The sequence below is a fragment of the Centroberyx gerrardi genome, chromosome 21, assembly GCF_048128805.1.
Source record: "Centroberyx gerrardi isolate f3 chromosome 21, fCenGer3.hap1.cur.20231027, whole genome shotgun sequence".
Classification (NCBI taxonomy): Eukaryota; Metazoa; Chordata; class Actinopteri; order Beryciformes; family Berycidae; genus Centroberyx; species Centroberyx gerrardi.
In genome coordinates this window covers 3,750,399-3,769,239 of record NC_136017.1, presented here as the reverse complement: position 1 = coordinate 3,769,239, position 18,841 = coordinate 3,750,399, and the positions used below count along the sequence as shown (strand labels likewise).

At 39.6% G+C, this 18,841-nt stretch overlaps 1 protein-coding gene across 1 annotated transcript in view; it reads left to right on the top strand.

Moving 5' to 3' along the window:
* The first annotated feature begins 5,224 nt into the window (after positions 1-5,224).
* The window catches only part of lrrfip1b (leucine rich repeat (in FLII) interacting protein 1b), a 48,024-nt gene continuing 34,407 nt past the window's right edge, over positions 5,225-18,841 (top strand). Inside the window, exon 1 of the mRNA XM_078291027.1 lies at positions 5,225-5,844. Coding sequence (XP_078147153.1) covers positions 5,755-5,844 — 90 coding nt within the window. The 5' untranslated portion in view covers positions 5,225-5,754. The remainder of the gene's footprint in view (positions 5,845-18,841) is intronic.

Genomic DNA, 18,841 nt, shown 5'->3' with positions numbered 1-18,841 from the left:
ATGGTGAAAAAGCAGCAAGTCAAGTGCAGGTTTTGGCAATTTTCACTGCAAAAAATGACAAATTATCCAGTGATTTTTATCTTGTCTCCAGACCTATCAAGGTTTTTACCTCCGCCAAGGAGGTTATGTTTTCAGTGCCGTTTGTTTGTTTGTCTGTTAGCAGGATTATGGAAAAACTACTGGCCCGATTTTCATGAAACTTCGTGGAAGGGTGTAGCATGGGCCAAGGAAGAGCCCATTAAATTTTGGAGCGGATCCGGATCCGACTCACGAACAAGCAATAATAGCACGAACCTTGGCGGAGGTCTGCGCTCTCCGAGTGCCCTTCTAGTTTCATGATATTTTTAGTCAAATTCTCTCACTGCACTGGCGGATAATCTGCTGGTTTCAGTAAATTTCACTTGATTCATGCCAATATGACTTCTTTCAAGAAATCATCATAAAACAATGAAGAAAATCTGGAAACAAGAAACTTTCTCCAAGACAATTTCACTTTTACCAAGAAAATGTCCTGAAACAAGTTACATTCTCCTGGAAAAAAGTCACATTTGATGAAACCGGTAAAATTATCTGCCAGTGCAGTGAGATGGTTTCACTAAAAAAATCCTAAAATAAGCTTGATGAGTCTGGAGACAAGATACAATAGCTTAAGTCAGTCAGTTTTTGCAGTTTCTCCTGTCCAGCTGGACGGTCTTAACACTTTTGCCGCTCCTCCAAACAGTGAATCATGTTTTTCACCCTTCTCTTTATTCCATCAGGACAAAACAAACCGTCACCAAAATGGCGTCCTGGTTCAAATGGCGTCTTTTTTGGACTTTTTTCCTAGTTCCTTGTCGAGTGTCTAAACCATTTTCCAGAACTTTCTCCACTTCCAGGAACTTGATCTGCTGCAGACTTAACAGAAGCCCTCTGTGTTTCATTTTGCCCAAAGGTTCAAGTGTTAAAGTGAAGGCAGAGGCAGCGGTTCAGTGAGACGTGGGACACACTTTGTCAGTGGAAACTTTGTTCGACTTACAGTGGCGGCCATTGTGGAAGTTCCCCATCATTTGTTTATATCCTGCATCAGTTATGTTATCATAAACTAAAACTAGGTCAAAAAACACTGAAATGAACATAAAAAAGACTTTGTGAAAAACTAAATCTGGACTAAAACTACCTTATCTACTTGTAAAACTAACACAAAAAAAATAAATAAAAAAACATACGTGATAGGCTGTGTTTTTAGTTTTGGTCTTTTTGTTTATGTTCATGATAAAAAAATTTTTTTTTAAAAATTTGGGTGGAGAATTTTGATGTGATCCCAACTTTAAGTTAGTTGAGGATGTATGGAAAATGAATCAAAATAAATTTGAATGTGTTTAAATTTTGATGTGTTTCACAATCCTACAGACACATACAAAATACCTGTTATGAACATTTATCATTATATCTTTTTTTAAAAATACCACCCATACCAAAAATACTATAACTAGAACTGAAACTAATGTAACACTGAAAACTAAAGAAAACTAAACTGAAACTGAAATAAAAATGGAAAATACATCAAATTAAAACCAATTAAAAAAAAAAATCAAATGAAAGGTGTTATAACCCTGTTGTATTGTAAAATTATATCTAATTCCTCTCAGCCAGCTGGTGAGCAGAGAGCTGGGAAGAGAGCAAGAGTTGATTTTTCTAAATAATTCCTCTTGGTGCGGCGGTGGGACTTCTGCAGTGGCTCCATCTGTATCTGATGGAACATTACACTTAAAAACTATGATTATAATGCGATAAGAACCTAATTTCTACAACTGTGGTCTCTGAAAAACTGAATTCCTATAAATTGGTTATGAGTAAGATCATTTTGACTCATTATCTTTGCATTTTTGGATAAAATACAATAAGATGAACGAATAGAGATGTTACCAAAGAGAAAAATGCACCAAAGGAAATGACCAAAAAGGTAATAAATGATATAAATAGAAATGTGATATCGTTTCTTTATGAGTTTCTACTTGCTAAAGAGATACAGTAGGTATTGATTCACAGATGTTCGCAGTTTACAAATGTATATGGATATAGATAATTATCATAAAAGCTATAGGATCTTTGGAAATAATATTAGAAGAAGTTTTATTCAAGTAACTGATGAAAAATGTTTAGTCTCTTTGATTATTATGGATGGTGTTGAAGAAAATACTGTGCTTGGTGTAATGATGTGTGATGAGACTGAACTGTAGCCTGTTGCTCTGTATCAGTGTTGCTCTCTGATCAATAAACTGCAGTATTCAGACTTCTGCTGCCATCTACTGACATCTGATGTTTGACCATGTGAACACTGAGCAGTTTCTACTGGAGCAAATACAGACAGATGGCAGCCTGCTGGGTTGCATTTTGCTGATTATTATTCTTTTATACAATATATTTATTGATTTTTCATTAAACTCCTGAACAAGTATAACACATACATAAGCAATGGCACAGTAGTTCTAGTGTTTCTCCACATTAAGACTACATTTCCCATAAGCCCTGTTGCTTCCTGCCCCCCCTCCTACATGAGGATCAATTATGCTGGAAGGGATTTTACCATCAGATGCAATAGATTATGTTAGGGTTTGGCCAATATTTTGTGCCGATATTCAATCATTTCAAACTTCAAGTATTCCAATTATTGAGTTTTTCCCCTCAGAGTTTTCTTCTCACCAGCGTCTGAAGCAGCATTCAGAGCATCATGGGACACTAAAACTCTCCACTGAAACCAGACTGATGAATTCTTTTAGTGTTAGAGTGGAAATGCATTAACGAAAATAAGCATTAACACAGTCTCATGTTACTAGTCTAGTTTATAGCCCTTTATCACAAGCATGTCTCAAAGGGCTTTACATAGCATCATATACAGTACATGTCATACTACATCATATATATACACATCATATACATCCTATACTATGTCATGTAGGTTACATACTTTATATAGGCTACATCATATACATACTATACATCATATATTATGTCATATACATCTTTGGACTGTGGGAAACCCACGCAAACATGGGGAGAACATGCAAACTCCACACAGAAAGGAGATTTGAACCCACAACCTTCTTGCTTATCTCCCTCACAGCAACACTAGAGGGAGTCAGAGAGCTGCGTGACGACACAAGGCTCAAGTCAAATGTCTTGCTTTGATCACCTCATCTTTTGAGGTTCTGCTCAAAAGATTAAACACACTAAACACACACTTCCACATTACTACTAATGTGGAAGTGTGTGCATATAAACCTGTGGACCAAAATGGTAAATAACTGGCATGCTTGAAATGTATTCCCAAATTCTTAAACATAACACACACACACACAGAAAATAACCATAAATGAAATAACCATAAACCATCAAATGAGACATTTTATTGTTTCATGAGAAAATAAATACAAATCCAAAATTATTCAATCATTCATGGATCTCTCAGTTTGACTTTTTTCATGTTTATTACAATTTTTTTTCCATAAGGTACATAATGTAAATATCAGTTCAGTACAATCTCCCCTAACATAAAACCACTATAATATTCCTATAATACTCCTATAGGGGCTTATAGTGAGTTTATAGTGAGCTGATCATACTTCATGGTATCTTTTATTTCCTATGTTATCACTATAGTATTCCTATAATATTCCTATAGGATAATATATAGCCTATATTTTGTATCGTTTTTCTGTCGCATTTCTATAGTATTTTTCTAAAATTTATTAGAGGATAGCTGTAGTTCTTTTCCATAAGAGTCAGTTTCAGTTAAACGGATATGTGACCTTGCTCTCCACACCCTTGGAAATACCGACAGTACTGAAGCTGCACTGTGATGCTGAGATGCGTCAAGTCAGCCACAGTCTGCCAGGACAAGACCGGAAGCTGGTGGATTTTGCCTTCAAAATAAAAGCAGAAATCTTTAACCGTAAGCAGGGATAAACCCACTTAAACTCAGAACACCCTGTTTTTTATTTCCAGAATAGAGTTTAACCACTGATATAAATCTTTATGACATCAGTGAGAGTAAGTATGAAACTGAAGTTAGTTTTATGAAGACAGGGTCTTTTATTTGGGAAAATTATAAATTAATGCTTTTTTGAAAATGTAAATAAGTTTTGTCCATATTGGTGGTTGTTTGCCTAATGATGATCATCAGCTGGAGGTCAGAGTTTAACCAGCTTTTTATTTAATACTACATCATTGCCTGAAGGAACAACATGCCGCTATTAGCCTACTGTAAATTAAAATAGACTTTTTCCAGGTAGCAGACATTTTGAATAAAAAAAAAAAAATACGCCAATTGCATTTTGATGTAAGATTTCTTCTCAAATATATTCTTGATTTTCACCAAAAAATGTTGCAGCCTATATGCGTTAATGGGGTTTTTATTTTGAAATCTGTGAAAGGAAGTCCAGTTTTTTTTATTGTGGCTGGTAGCTGGATGATGTGTTGGTTTTCCATGGATACAGTCCTGTGGATTCTGCAGCAGGAGGCCCGACCCCGAAACCCACCGGTGTCAAGCCAGACAGAATAAAAACATCACGTCCGATAATACCTTTCAAAATAAAAGCCCATTTGACGAACATCTGCTGCAACCCAAGTGAAAATAAAGAACACATTTAACAAAAACAAATCTTTTTCATTTCAAATTTTGAATACAGTTTTTTTAAATACTTTTCAAAGCATAGATTCATAGGATAGAATTTAAACATTTTATGATTTAATGATGATAAATTGGGTCTATAATAAAATATAATTAAGACTATAGGGGGATATTAAACATACCGGAACAGACAATTCCAGTACGTTAAGAACATATTGAAATGGAAATGCATGAATGAAAAGTATGATAAAATTTAAGTTATAGCATCAAGGCATTTTATTTACATTATATTAAATTAACTAGTAACTTATAACTCATATTTATTATTAAAACTACTACCATCGGTGTTACAATTGGTGTTATATTGTGTTCTAATTAATTATTACTATCATTATTATGATTATTATTGTTATTTTTTTAAATTATTATTCGTAGTAGTATTGCGAACATTTACGCTTTTATTTTGAAGGCCAACCCGCCTAACTTCCGGCACCGCTCTGTCTAACTCTGTGCAGCTTGACTCGAGCTGTGTATCATCACCATCATCGCCACCATCCGGGATCGCGCTGCAATAAAAGTTTCCTCCCTCTGCTTTTGACATTGCGGGACGTTTTTTTTTTTTTCTGTGCGATGCGTTTATGGTCCGGGGCTCAAACCTGCGGCTCTCACACGACAAAACAAACCGTCACTCCCGGCCGATAGACTCGATATTTTTCGCGTTTCGCCGTCCTAAACAGAAGCTTAAAATGTTTCTGGTTGACAATGGCGGATTAACGAGCTGACGAACCGTTTCCCGACGCACGGATAACCGTTTTTATCACCTATGGATGTGTACGGCAGCAACAGGCATCAGTAGCAGCAACAATATTTTAATTTTTCTGTTCGGTTTTGAGTCTGAACGGTCGGTAAACATGGGAGTGAACGGCAGCTCGGCTGGGAGGCTCACTGGATCCCCTGTAGCAGATATTTAGCATTTGAAATAGCTGCATTTTATCGCCTTTTTTCCATCCTAAACGCCAATATTTTGATTTTTTTTTCCCACCGCCTTCCTTTTGAATGTTGAATCCCTATGGTCTGGACACGTATGCAGGCAGCTAACAGAGGCATCTTTGGATAAAACAGGCCAAAAAAATAAAAAATAAAATATGGGAACTCAGGTCACTGGGAGAAAGAGGATTCCTAACAGAGAGAAGCTGACCGCCGAGGACGATGCCCTCAATCAGATTGCACGGGAGGTAAGGTTATTAATATTATCGTAATTTTGTTGTTATTATTATTATTGATTTAGTTTGGAGACGTTGCTGTGCATTTAGGAGCCAAGCCTAGATTAGGCTGGATCACACTGCGCAAAATCCACTGGCTGCATTCACAGCAACGAGAAATCACTGCCATATTCCTATAATACTCCTATAATATTCATATAGGGACGTATTGTGTGTCTATGATACTCTATAGTGAACCCAATTAACCTTATTATACTTGATGGTGTGTTTGTATCTACTATGGTGTCACTATAATATTCCCATAATAATCCTATAGTCTGTTTATGATACTCAATGGTGAGTTTATAGTGACTTTATCCTACTTTATGATATTTTCATCCCCTATAATATTCCTATAGGAACTTATAGTGTGTCTATGGCAACCAGTAGTGAGTTTATAGTGATCCTATGGGATGTAATGATATTCTTCATCTCCTATGGTGTCACTATAATATTTCTATGTAGCCTATAGTGTGTTTATGATACTGAATAGTGAGTTTATAGAGACCAATGGTACTTAATGGTGTTTTTTCATCTCCTATGGTATCCCTATAATACTCCTACAATATTCGTATAGGGACAGCAATGAGTTTATCATGACTCCATTGAACTTTATGGTATTTTTTGCATCTACTATGGTATCCCTATAATATTCCTATAGGGACTTTGTGATATTTGGATAGTTTCCTTCTCAAAATCGTTATAGTTCTTTACCCTAAGAGGTTCAACTAAACCTTAATGCTTATTTCAAAGGGTTGGGTCATTTGTAGTGATTTGTGACTTGAAGGGCAGAGAAAACACAGCGGTCATCAGTGTAATTTATTCATCAAGTGTCCACCCTATGCATTCCCACTAATGGACGACAAAAGCTCCCATTATCTCCCAGTGGAAGCAGGGACATTGTTGGTTTGGCCTACATAGGCAGGAATGTGGATGGAAAATGTCAACAGAAACAGATAAATGAAAATGAAAGGGTGGTGGTGGTGGTGGGGGGGGGGGGGGGGGGGTTGATGGGAACTGCTTGGTCAAGGGAAAACATGGTGAAGCCTGGGGGCATCTTCTGTGGTTGTCCTGTCAGTCATTAGCGACCAAAATGGGGTCCCGGGACCTCCTGGGGTCCTTGAAAGGGTTCCACGGAGTCCCAGAAAAATGAGGAATAGTTTGATTTCGGTGTTATTTTATTCCCTAGTGGTTAGGACAATGAGAGCGTAAAAGGACGACAGTTACAGAATTTTAGCCGATGTCACTTCGCTCTGGTCTGCCTACTGGCCACACCCAACTTTGGAGTGGGTAACGTTTCTATGGTAACAGCGACATCTCCGACTGCTGATGGGAACTCTCTAAAGCTTGTGGGTAGTGTAGTACTTCACAAGAAACTCAGGAATAAAACATGAAGTTGAAATCAGATTGACTGGTGGCTTTTACAGGAACATAGTTGTTTCACAATCTGACAGCTCATGGTAAGTCGACCTTACACCAAAACTTTAAAACTTTATGGGCAAAATGAATGGGAAAACTGAGCCTCAAGCACTCAACTGCAAACCTTTTGTTCACATGCCACTTTCAAAACAGAGATGTTAGCAATCGCTTCACAGAAAGAGAACAATTTCCAAAGCAGATGTGGAGATTGCCTCTGAACCATCTTGCTGACAGCAACATCCAAACAGGTCACGTAGATCAGCTCCACTGTGCAGCACGTCCTGTTCGTCACGACACGCTCTTAACCAACTATAGACGAAGGTCAGCTGACCCCCACATCTGGAAAGAATCACCTTGATGGGGCCCCAAGCCCTGTGGCCTCCAAATGTCAGTAAAACTCCAGTCTTCCTCCTTCTAGTATGTCATCTTTGGCTCCGAATGTCAGTAAAACTCTCGTCTTCCACCTTTTAGTGTGTCATATTGGGGCCAAATGTCAGTAAAACTCTCCTCTTTCTCCTTCTGCTATGTCGCCTTGGGTCCAAATGTCAGTAAAACTCTCATCTTCCTCTTTCTAGTGCGTCATCTTGGGTCCAAATATTTGTTAAACTCTCCTCTTCCTCCTTCCATTGTGTTGTCTTGGGTCCAAACATCAGTAAAACTCTCCTCTATCTTTTAGTGTGTCATATTGGGGCCAAACGTCAAAACCCTCCTCTTTCTCCTTCTAATTTGCTATGTTGGGCCCACATGTCGGTAAACCTCTCCTCTTCCTCCGTCTAGTTTGTTATCTTGGGTCCAAATGTCAAGAAAACTCTTCTTGTCCTCCTTTCTGTTGTGTCGTCTCGGGTCCAAATGTCAGTAAAACTCATCTTCCTCCTTCTAGTTTGATGTCTTGGGTTCAAATGTCAGCGAAAGTCTTCTCGTCCTTTTTCTAGTGCGCCATGTTGGGGCCAAACATCAGTGGAACTCAGATCTTCCTCCTAGTGTGTTGTCTTGGACCCAAATGTCAGTAAAACTCTCATCTTCCCCCTTCTTGTGTGTCATCTTGGGTCCAAATGTTAATAAAAACCCTTCTCGTCCTCTTTCTAGTGTGTCACGCTGTTTCATGTTGGGTCCAAACGTCAGTAAAACTCCTCTTCCAGCTTCCATTGTGTTGTCTTGGGTCCAAATGTCAGTAAAATCCTTCTCGTCCTCTTTGTAGTGTATCGTTTTGGGTCCAAATGTCACTAAAGCTCTCATCTTCCACCTTCTAGTGTGTCATGTTGGGGCCAAACATCAGTTGAAGTCTCCTCTTCCTCTTTCCATTGTGTTGTCTTGGGTCCAAACGTCAGTAAAACTCTCATCTTCCTCTTTCCACCGTGTCGTCTTGGCTCCAAATCTCAGGAAAACTCTCCTCTTCCTCGCTCTAGAGCTTTCCATTGTGTTGTTTTGTGTTTATCACCATGTAGCCTAACTCTGTGCTACAGAGCTTGGGTGCAGAGATGGTAAGACGATTCAGAGTCCAAACACGATGAAAGTAAAGGCAAAAAAGATGAAGTAAACTTATGGATCATTTGGTGCATTGCGGAGGGCATCGTTATTTTACCGTCTGGCCAAAACAAAGATAGCATCTTTGCAATTCCTGTCTGAGATCACTTGAAGATTTAGGCTACCCTGCCTTGTAAACTTCTTGTATGTCGTACTTCAATGAATAGAGTGTCTACCTCTTATCCGGCTGAGAGTCTGGAGTTACCAGCCAGTTCCACAGTGAAAAAGATCTTTTGCATACTTGGATCCATGCCATGTTTCCATTTATTAAGCCAGGCTTTTGCAAGGTGCCGTTTATTCTCTTGTGAAGGACATGTAGACTGAAAGCTTGGTTTGATAAACGTAAATTGCGTGGATCTAAGTGTGTGGAAGATCTGTTTCAGTGTTGTACTTTAAGTTACATATCCTATTTCATATTACAAGGACTTTCGTTTTGTTTTGTTTAGGTAATTCCTGAGCCGGTGAGCCTCCTGTGTTTCTGATCCTACAAAGATCAAGGATCGAGTCTAAAGGCAGTGATACACATGGAAATTTTGGGAGAATTTGAATGGGCATCAGGGCCTGAGAGGTTGCCTCAGCTTTGTTGCTTTAATCACTTAGGAACAACTTGTTGCCAGGAAACACTTGAATACATTCTCAGTCTCACTTGGATGCAGATTGGAGTTTTTTCTGAGGTTTTTGACTCTGGTGGAGTATTTCTATCCCTGGTCCTCTTCCATGTCCACCATAATATTGTCGAAGAGTTTAACGGTGTGAACACAGAAATCATTTGTGATGCAGCGCAGGAACAGGCCAACATTGACTTCATATGTGGATCAATTATCTGCACATTCAAACCTGGGTTTATTAGTATTTGCATGTAATTTGGTTTAACCCACATGGAGAGCCAAATGGGTGGCGTTTACTGTACTGGAGCAATTCACACAGTGTCAAGTATGCTGTCAATAACAGGAAGGTATCCCATACTAAACTGACTTTACAATCTTTTCTCATGATTATCTTAGATTTCTGGCACTCATTGCATTGTCCTATATAACCCCACCCTACCTGCAGCAAATTAAAACGAATAATTGTCAGCAAGTACTAGCCTATTTGTCGTTTCACCAGTCGTCACCCAATATAGAAAATGACGCCTCTCACAGTCTGTGTTAAACATTACAGCATCAACAAATGAAGCTCATTGACTTTGCTTATTGGTGTAGAATGCGGCCAGGCAGTTTTGAGTGCCCCGGAGACCGAGGAGGAGGCTGCTGCTGCTGTGTAATTGACAATTACATCAATGTCTCTGAAGTAGTGCCATCAGCAACAAATGGTCTCACTGTTGTGTGTGTTGCTGTGGCTAAATAATCCGGCCAAGTGAGGGTGGTGATAGCCCGGGGCGGTAGAGATGTGGACCTCAGACTGGCTCAGAAAATCTATCTTGGGAAACTAAATGAGTAATACTCTCCTCTTCCTTAATAACTGCCAGTATTTAAATGTTATTTATCCTGGGAAGGCCTGCGGAGCTCTATGCCTTTTTCAGCACCGCCCTGCTTCACATGCATGCTGTCAAAGCTGCACTAGGCAAATTTTTAGGTAAAAATACACCCGTCTTATCAGCCTGAAGGCTTGGCTGCATTTGATTTCACCCAACCAACCAACCATCGATCATCGCAACAGAAAAAGGATATGATGTGCTAGTCAGCTGTAATCAAAACTCAAAACTTAAGAGTGAAATCCAAAGTGTCTCCTAAACAGGGAGTTCAGTTTAGTAGTTTAGTAGAGTTGCAGTTTCACATTTAAGTTTGAATTCAGTAAAATATACACTTTGGTATTTAAACTCGCTTCAAGCCACTCCTCTTCCGCTCTCTCACCCCCACCCCCCCGTCCGGTTTCACCATTTGCTCATTGTTTATCGTGACCCATCCTTCAGCCACACCCTGTTACACACTGAACCCCCCCCCCCACAGATGATCCCCATTTGTGAAATTTATCCTGTCTGGCTCATGGACCAGCCCATTAAATTCATCTCAATCTTATGAACACACCCTTGGATTTCTCCATTCCACACATGGGACAGATGCCTCCAGTGGCAAGATCATCCCGGTTTCTGTTTCCTAGTGAGACCTTGCTTTCCACCTGTGACTGTAAAGTAACATAGCATGACAGAATAGGGCTGCAACTAACGATTATTTTCATTGTCGATTAATCTGTCGATTATTTTCTCGATTAATCGATTAGTTGTTTGGTCTATAAAATGTCAGAAAATGGTGAAAAATGTCGGTCAGTGTTTCCCAAAGCCCAAGATGACGTCCTCAAATGTTTTGTTTTGTCCACAACCCAAAGATATTCAGTTTACTGTCATAGAGGAGTAAAGAAACCAGAAAATATTCACATTTAAGAAGCTGGAATCTGAGAATTTTGACTTATTTTTCTTAAAAAATTACTCAAACCGATTAATCGATTATCAAAATAGTTGGCGATTAATTTAATAGTTGACAACTAACCGATTAATTGATTAATCGTTGCAGCTCTATAACAGATCATAAAATTTAACATGACATTTCATTCAAATTCATCAGACAAGTTTTAAATTAACGCACAGTAGCTGATTCAATACCAGAAATAGCATTGAAAACAGGTAGGGTGACATTTCTTTGAAAAATGTGTAATAAATATTTTGGCTGTTTAAAATTCTTGGCAGGTAAATTTTTTCAGCTTAGCAGCCTTTGGCAGGTGAACCAAAACGTACGGGAATCAATAGCAAATCACATTAACACCATAAGCCATTTGGTGAAGGCTTTTATCCAAAGTGCTTTACAATACCATGAGACAATACAGCTTTTACATTAGGAGCTCCAGTGGGAATCAAAGAGCGATTTGGAGCTTTGCTTATCATAAACAGTATGTTGCTCCATGCTGAGTATAAATTAAACAGTTGTGCTTACTGGCTGCCTAGAGACGTGGAAACAGTCACCAACCGAGCTGTGGTTCCCAGCTGCTGCATCACTGATTCTTTTGGGATTTGGGATGCAGTGTCTGTTTTTAAGAATGAGTTTAATGGGGAATGACGTCGAAAATACAGTGTTTAGTTGGTGCACCAGTGATCCCAAAATATGTAGTTTAGATGGATATTTATGAGCAGATGCGTGTGTTCCCTCCTTGTATGTTTTCTGGCTTAGAGCTGACTGTGTGTGTTTCTATGGTGTGTGTGTGTGTGTGTGTTTTGGGGGGGTTTGGGGTATGAGTGGATGTTGGCAGAGCAGAAATGGGTCTCGCCTGGCTTTGCCCCCATACTGGTGCTAGGAGCTGACCTACTGGGCGAGCTGACAGCTGCGGCTTTTGATGCACCCCAGTGTGTGTTTTCGTGTGTGTGTGTATGTGTGTATGTTGTGTGTCTATAGAGCAGGGGATTGGTCGGTCTCTATCCCAGTGACCTGCATCCTTTAAGCCTCTGCAGCAGCAACAGAAACCATCACAACACCATGAGGCTTTTAGGCGAAATCATCATTCCTCTGGATTATTGTCGATCAAATAAATCTCCATTACACGGCATTTAGAGCTGCACAATTAAACGTGTATAATTGTATATCACAATTTCAGTTTACAGGGTTAAGGTGGTAAAGATTTATTGATGTTAAAATAATACACAGAACACCTTCAATAGCTGTTTTAAGCATTTGGTAACACTTTACTATGGCCTTATTCCAGTTTATTACACCGGAATAGTTATTACACCGTTGCAAGTACAGTATGAATTCGGGAGCATTTGATCAAGTACCAACACAGTAATATTGTGTACTTAAAATACTTTTCCATAGGTTAATACACAGGTTAATGCACTGGAATAAGGCCATGTAAAGTACATTTAATTTCATTTAGAATGCACACTGTAATTGAAAATAGCCAAGATGCTAATACAAGATGCGAAAAAGTCAGTTCACATTTAAATCTCTCAAAAATGTAATGTGAAGATGATATTCACATAACAGGAGTATTCATTCTTAGTTTTTCTATTGATTATATATTGATAGTTTAGAGCATTAAATGGCACTTCACCTTCAACACCTGAACTGTACAAGGATGATAACAATACAGTACTATACAACATGTATGAGTTTTGATTCTCAGTAGTTTCTTTATAGATTTGATATGAAAACCTTTTTACAGGCAAAAGATTATAGATTTATGAGGGGAATCCACTTCCTGAACTGAAAGTATATACCATGTTGTTCATGTATCTTTACCTGTATTTATCCAGCTGCGGGGCATTTCGACGGTAGTATTTCTTGTATTTCTTTCCCCTAGGGATTCAAACCAGCAACCTCCCGGTCACAAACCCACCCCTCTAACCTCTATCCTGCCTCCGCCCCTGTTCTAAACCCTGATGCCTTACCAAATGTCCCTTATTTACCACATATTCCCTGTTTTGACTTGCATCATGTACACTGGTGGCAGGCTTTGCAGGACACTTGACTGTAACTGTCTTTTCTTAAGACGCTGGGTGTGTGTGTGTGTGTGTGTGTGTGTGTGGCAGTGGGGGGGGGGCAGGGCCTGAGAGGAAGTGATGCGTAATAGGGACTGCTCACCATGCTTAGAGAGGGGATTAGTGTTTGGTGTGTCTGAACTGCTCAGTACACACACAATCCCCGCCATACATGAACCAGGAGGCGTCAGTTTGAACTTAAAGGAGAACACCAGTGTCATTTTATTTTTTCCATTAAAAACGCCAATAAAATATAAAAAATAATATTTCACAATGGCAAAATCCCTGCATCTGCAGTAATGTCATTTGCCACCAAAACTTCCAAACCTGCTTATTTAGTGTTTCTAGGAGCAAGTGGAGCAATGATTGATGACTGACAACATATAATTATTTTGGTTGCTGTTATAATGAACGGCATGTCAGCAGTGTCAGGCTACATGCTAATTTAAAAATACTCCATTCAAACCATACCGAAGTCAAAGGGCATGTGTCTAGTGGCATGTTGGTTTCTTGGTTTATTTTACCATCACATCATGTCATACAGCATTGTGGGTAGTTTTACTGTAACATCCTGGCATTCACAGTATACTGATGACAGAGGGAAAGTTGCCCAATAAAACATTTTAAAGTTGCTCTTTTGATTAGCAGGTACTGCATGCAATTTGCACTGGACTGACCTCATTGAGGAGGGACAGGGAGTGCTCACACACACACACACACACACACACACACACACAGATTTGCTAATTCATACAGTGCATAAAACTGGGATCGTAACAGTGGTGTTTGTCATCACAGCAGAAATGAAAGCGTGTTGTTTAGGGCCGAAGCAACTGCGAGCTTGCTGCTGCAGAAGCCTGCGGTGGTTCTGGGTGGAGAGAGCTGCGGCTGTGTGTTTGGTGTTTTGTTTGGGACAGTCATGATTTCCAAAATGTAATGCTTTCACTGTCATGTGCCGAGCCAGCCGGCGGCGGGCTGGGTGGGTTTGGCAGCGTCAGAACTGTCAGCGTTGTGAAAGACTGGGGCAGTCGCTGGCTGTTTTGAAGGAAATGTTATTCTGCCAGAGAGGGACTATCTTCTGACATCGGTTCATATCACATTTCATACCTTCTAATGTCATTCCTTTATTGGATTACTGCAAATTGAGAAACGCGTGCTCTTGATTTTGATTCATAAACGAGAGAGGACTGATAGAGCAGATAAGATAGTAGATTAGTTCAACGCACTGTGATGGTTTTAACCTTCATGTTTCCAGGGAGGGTTTGCTCTTCTTCAGCAGCTACACTGCAGGTTTCCAAGAATTTGAACAGGCGACCGACCTGCTTGACAAACCTTTGCAGACTGGAGTTTCAGTTCTGCAGACTATTCTCGGAGGTGGAGCTGCTCCGGAGGCAGAAATAATCTCATTGGTGGAGTTAAACCTCAATGGGCGGAGCCACTGAGCCACCACAAGGTGCATTACTACACCTGCAAAGCCCTCTAATGTCCAACTGTATTTACATGTAAAGTCACGATCAAACTGCATTTTGAGTGCGTCTTGCTTCCTTAAAGAGGAACTAAACCCCAAACCTAAATCTGTGTAAAGCCTGACATCTAATGGTAAAAAGCATGCTGCTGAAATGGCCATCTGCTATTGGCTGATCTTTGGTGCCAGGTGATGTCACTGTTGTGTTAGAGCAACTGGTAATGGAGAGTAGCAAAACAGGCATTTATTATAAATGTCATGGATTATTAAATTTAAAATAAGGCAGGTCACTTCAAGTTAATGTCAGTTGAATAAAAACTCATAATTCTTGATATAGCTGCATTGGAAACATGACATTACATCATGCGTTTGATATTTTTCACTTGTTTTATGGGCTGCGAAATGTTTTAAGACTGAATACAAACTTAAGTAACTTGTAAATCATTTTTGCTGTGTGGTAAATAGTTTCCACAGCGACAGTAGCTGTGTCTTGTGGCTTCTGCCTGACAGCTGAAATTAATTGGATCATACAAGGCTCAGTGGACAGATTTCTTCCAAAGAGGACATGTGTTCCTGAATTAAAATATTTAAGAGCGCAGGGAAGAAATTTAGGAACACGATCTATAAAAATTAAAAATGCCCCCCCTTGCTCTGACAAGTTGCTTATATGCTTCTTTTTCAATTTTGCAGGGATTTATTTTTAAGAGCGTATGCTGCTATAATGGAAGTAGGAAAAACAATATCATCCTTAAATTGAGTGGGTTTGGCAGGGAGATTCCCCACCATGTTGTTCCTGTCGTCTTTTTTTTGTCATTTTTGATTGATTTGAGGTGCGATGGTTTTATAAGCCTCTTGTTTTTATCTCACCTGCACACATTATATGCTTACATCTCTTTTTTTCTCTGTTTCATGGTCGTATTTTATCAGTTTTTTCTCTGCTTCTATATTTTATCACTTTGCATGTCATTTTTAATTTAAACCGCTGCGGTAAAGTGGGCCAATACCTCTGCCAGTGATCTATGAAAGGGAACAATATCATTATGCAGACTGATTTCCTTCACTGCACATCCAAAACTCACTTTTTTTTGGGGGGGGGGGGGGGCGTTTTTCTTGGTTTTGTTCCAGCATGTATTTCTCATCTGTACCCTCGCTTTAGTGGCCAGCGCTGGGCCTCAGATTTCCTAGAAGCAGCTTGCAGGCGAAACCCAGCGTGTTGAGCAGGAGGCGGGCGGGCGGGCGGGCGGTCGGTCCGTGTGATGTTGTTGTTGTCGGTCTCTTCCCGCAGCGCCTTCCAGGAAGAGGCCGACACGCTGCGGCCGTAACTCACCGGCCGGGTGGAGGATCCTCAGGCCGGGCCGACGCCTGGGACAGATCAACCACAGCAGGCCATGAATTATTACAAAAACAACTTAAACTAAAAGGAAAAAATTAAATAAAATAACGCAAAAAAATATGAAAAAATACTGAAAATATTCATGATATTAACAATAAACCTTATTTATATGGCCCTTATCTAAAAGCAGTGTATACAAAGTGCGTTACAAGGAGGTATAAAAACAAGAACAGTCATTTTTCTAAGGAGTCTGTCACTTAATACAAATTAGCAACAGAATAAAACAAACATGGCCTTTTGTTTAAACACCTTAACACCTATCTTAAGATAAGCATGTCTGAAAAACTAAAACATGTTTTTGCATCTGCATCTACACTAAGATTCTTACAAAAATGCATGTTGGTATCAGCCGATATGATTGGGAAAATATCGGATAAAACATATCGGTGCATCTGTAGCAAGGACTAAATTACTCTACTGGTTAAGATCCCTGATGATGCAGATGCACCCTGGTGTCATTACATCATGTCATTTACTAGACGCTTTTGTCCAAAGTGACTTAAAGTAAGTACATTTTGTCAACAGTAGTCAAACCGACCGTACATCACAGTCTTCATCAGCTAAGCCTTCAGTGGTATCTTCAAATCAAATCAAACCAAATCCCTCTCTCCAGTTTCTGTTCTTGTCGAGGAAAGCTTCTTGCTAAATGGATATCCCATGTGTCCGAAGAGAACAAAAACAGTTTCTCCTCTAAAGTGCTGTCTCACTCTCAGCCCTCTCTTTCTGTCCTGGGCTATTTCTGGACCCATGTGGTTGTAATTATCTGGTAATAGGGCTTTGTTAAATTGCTGCTGCTTACTTGGCAGTGGAAATATTGGGTTTTTCGTCATCTTCTATTTTCGGTACCCTGTGTAGCGTTCAGGGCCTTTATTAGTTTCCCCCATATGCTGCAAGCTGTGGTTATTACCTAAAGTGCTCAAGGCTTTGAGTGTGACAGGGTTCCTACACAAGTCTGGAAATTAATGTATGGAAAAAGAGCTGGGTAGTTTCCAGGTTTTCCACTAAAAAGTTTGGAAAAGTATAGAAAAATATACTGTCCCAATATACATACAAACAACTACTATACATATTTTCTGTGCTGTTATTCTAATTTGTTGCTGTTAAGAATAATCTTCCTCTATAGCGTGATATGGAGTTTGTAGGGGACTTAAATCATGACATAAATCATATTGAACACCAAAATTTTCAATTGAAATGAAGAAATGAAGGTCTGGAAAGGTCTTTAAATTGTGTAGGAACCCTGGTTTGAGTCATATCGTGATGATTCAATGTAATGAATATCAACTGGTTTATTTAACATGTACGTGATAAGATATCGTGATATACTGTATGTCGATATCGAAAAGTGTCCCTATGATTATCATGATAATGTCTTCCATACGGCCCAGCCTTATGTATAGTCCAGCTGCAGCCATACTAAAGTCCTTTTTGCATGCTTCAGACCAAACTGAACCAAACGATTCACTTAAAAGAACGAAGCAGAGGAGAGCGGACAGACTGGAAAGCTGCCATTCCTTTCTCTTCTCCTCGCTCATTAACTGATTTAATCTGTGGTGATAAATGAAGCGATGTAGATAGATAGACGCTGGACAACAGGATTCGACACAAAGTCAAAAATATCCAATATTTCTTGGCAGGGAGGCATTTCTATGTGATTAAAGCAATATTACCGAGGCAGCTCCTAAGGTACTGTTGCCCAAAAAGTTCCCCTGCAAAAAATACTCATCTTAACAAGTCATTTAGTCGAGCACTTGATACACTTTCTGTTTGTCTTTGTGCCTTTCTGTTTATGCAGGGAGAAGGTGGAGTTAGTAGGTGTGATACAAAAGGTAACATTGCAAAACAATGTCTTAACAAGTCATTAAGTCTAGTCTGAAGAGTCTTAAAATCTTGTTTTCTTTGAAACGCGTAAAATGAGGTGAGATAATTTCACTTTCTTCCAGTGCAAACCAACTTTTTTTCCACTCCAGATTTTAAGACTTCCCAATAGAGCTAAACAATTAGGATCGTAATAAAATCAAAAAACACAATATGAACTTTTGCATTTCCAAATTGCAGAGGCTGCAATTAATTGCTTAAGAGCAAGTTTCATCCAAAATGGGTTTCTGAAGAAGGTGTTTTAGAGCTTGTCAATATCTTTCAGCTCTACTTCAAAGATTTTAAGACTTCCGAAGACTAGACCAAATGACTCGTCAAGACATTTTTTTGCAGTGTACCCTTAGTGCCGCTGCCTTTATCCCTGCACTGACTGTGTAGAGGAGCAGGAAGCGTATCAGGTTGCCAAACTGCAGAGCCAACAACAGGCCAAAACAACAAGTTGACAGTTGAGCAGGACTTGGTATGCAGGCTGCAGGGCGTGTTGGCTTGGCGAGGCGAGGTGAGGCGTTGGTGTTGTTGTCGCTGTGGGTGTGTCACCAGTTCAGGACACAAGTGCTGGCTCATCCACATTCCCCCACAGGGACTTCCCCCCATAAGGACTCCTGCCTCCTGCTGGTGGACACCCTGCAGGGTTGGTTTATGGGTTTTTTGTTTTTTTTTAACCAGGAGAAGATCTAAAAGTGGCTCTGAAACACTGAAATCTGTGTATTTTTCCGTGAGGTTTTGTGATACGGGAAATGGATGCTGTCATTTTGAAACCGTTTATTTACCCAAGGAAGGTTTGCTGAAGATGCTTGCTCTTTTTCTGTCCCATCCTGCTCCATGC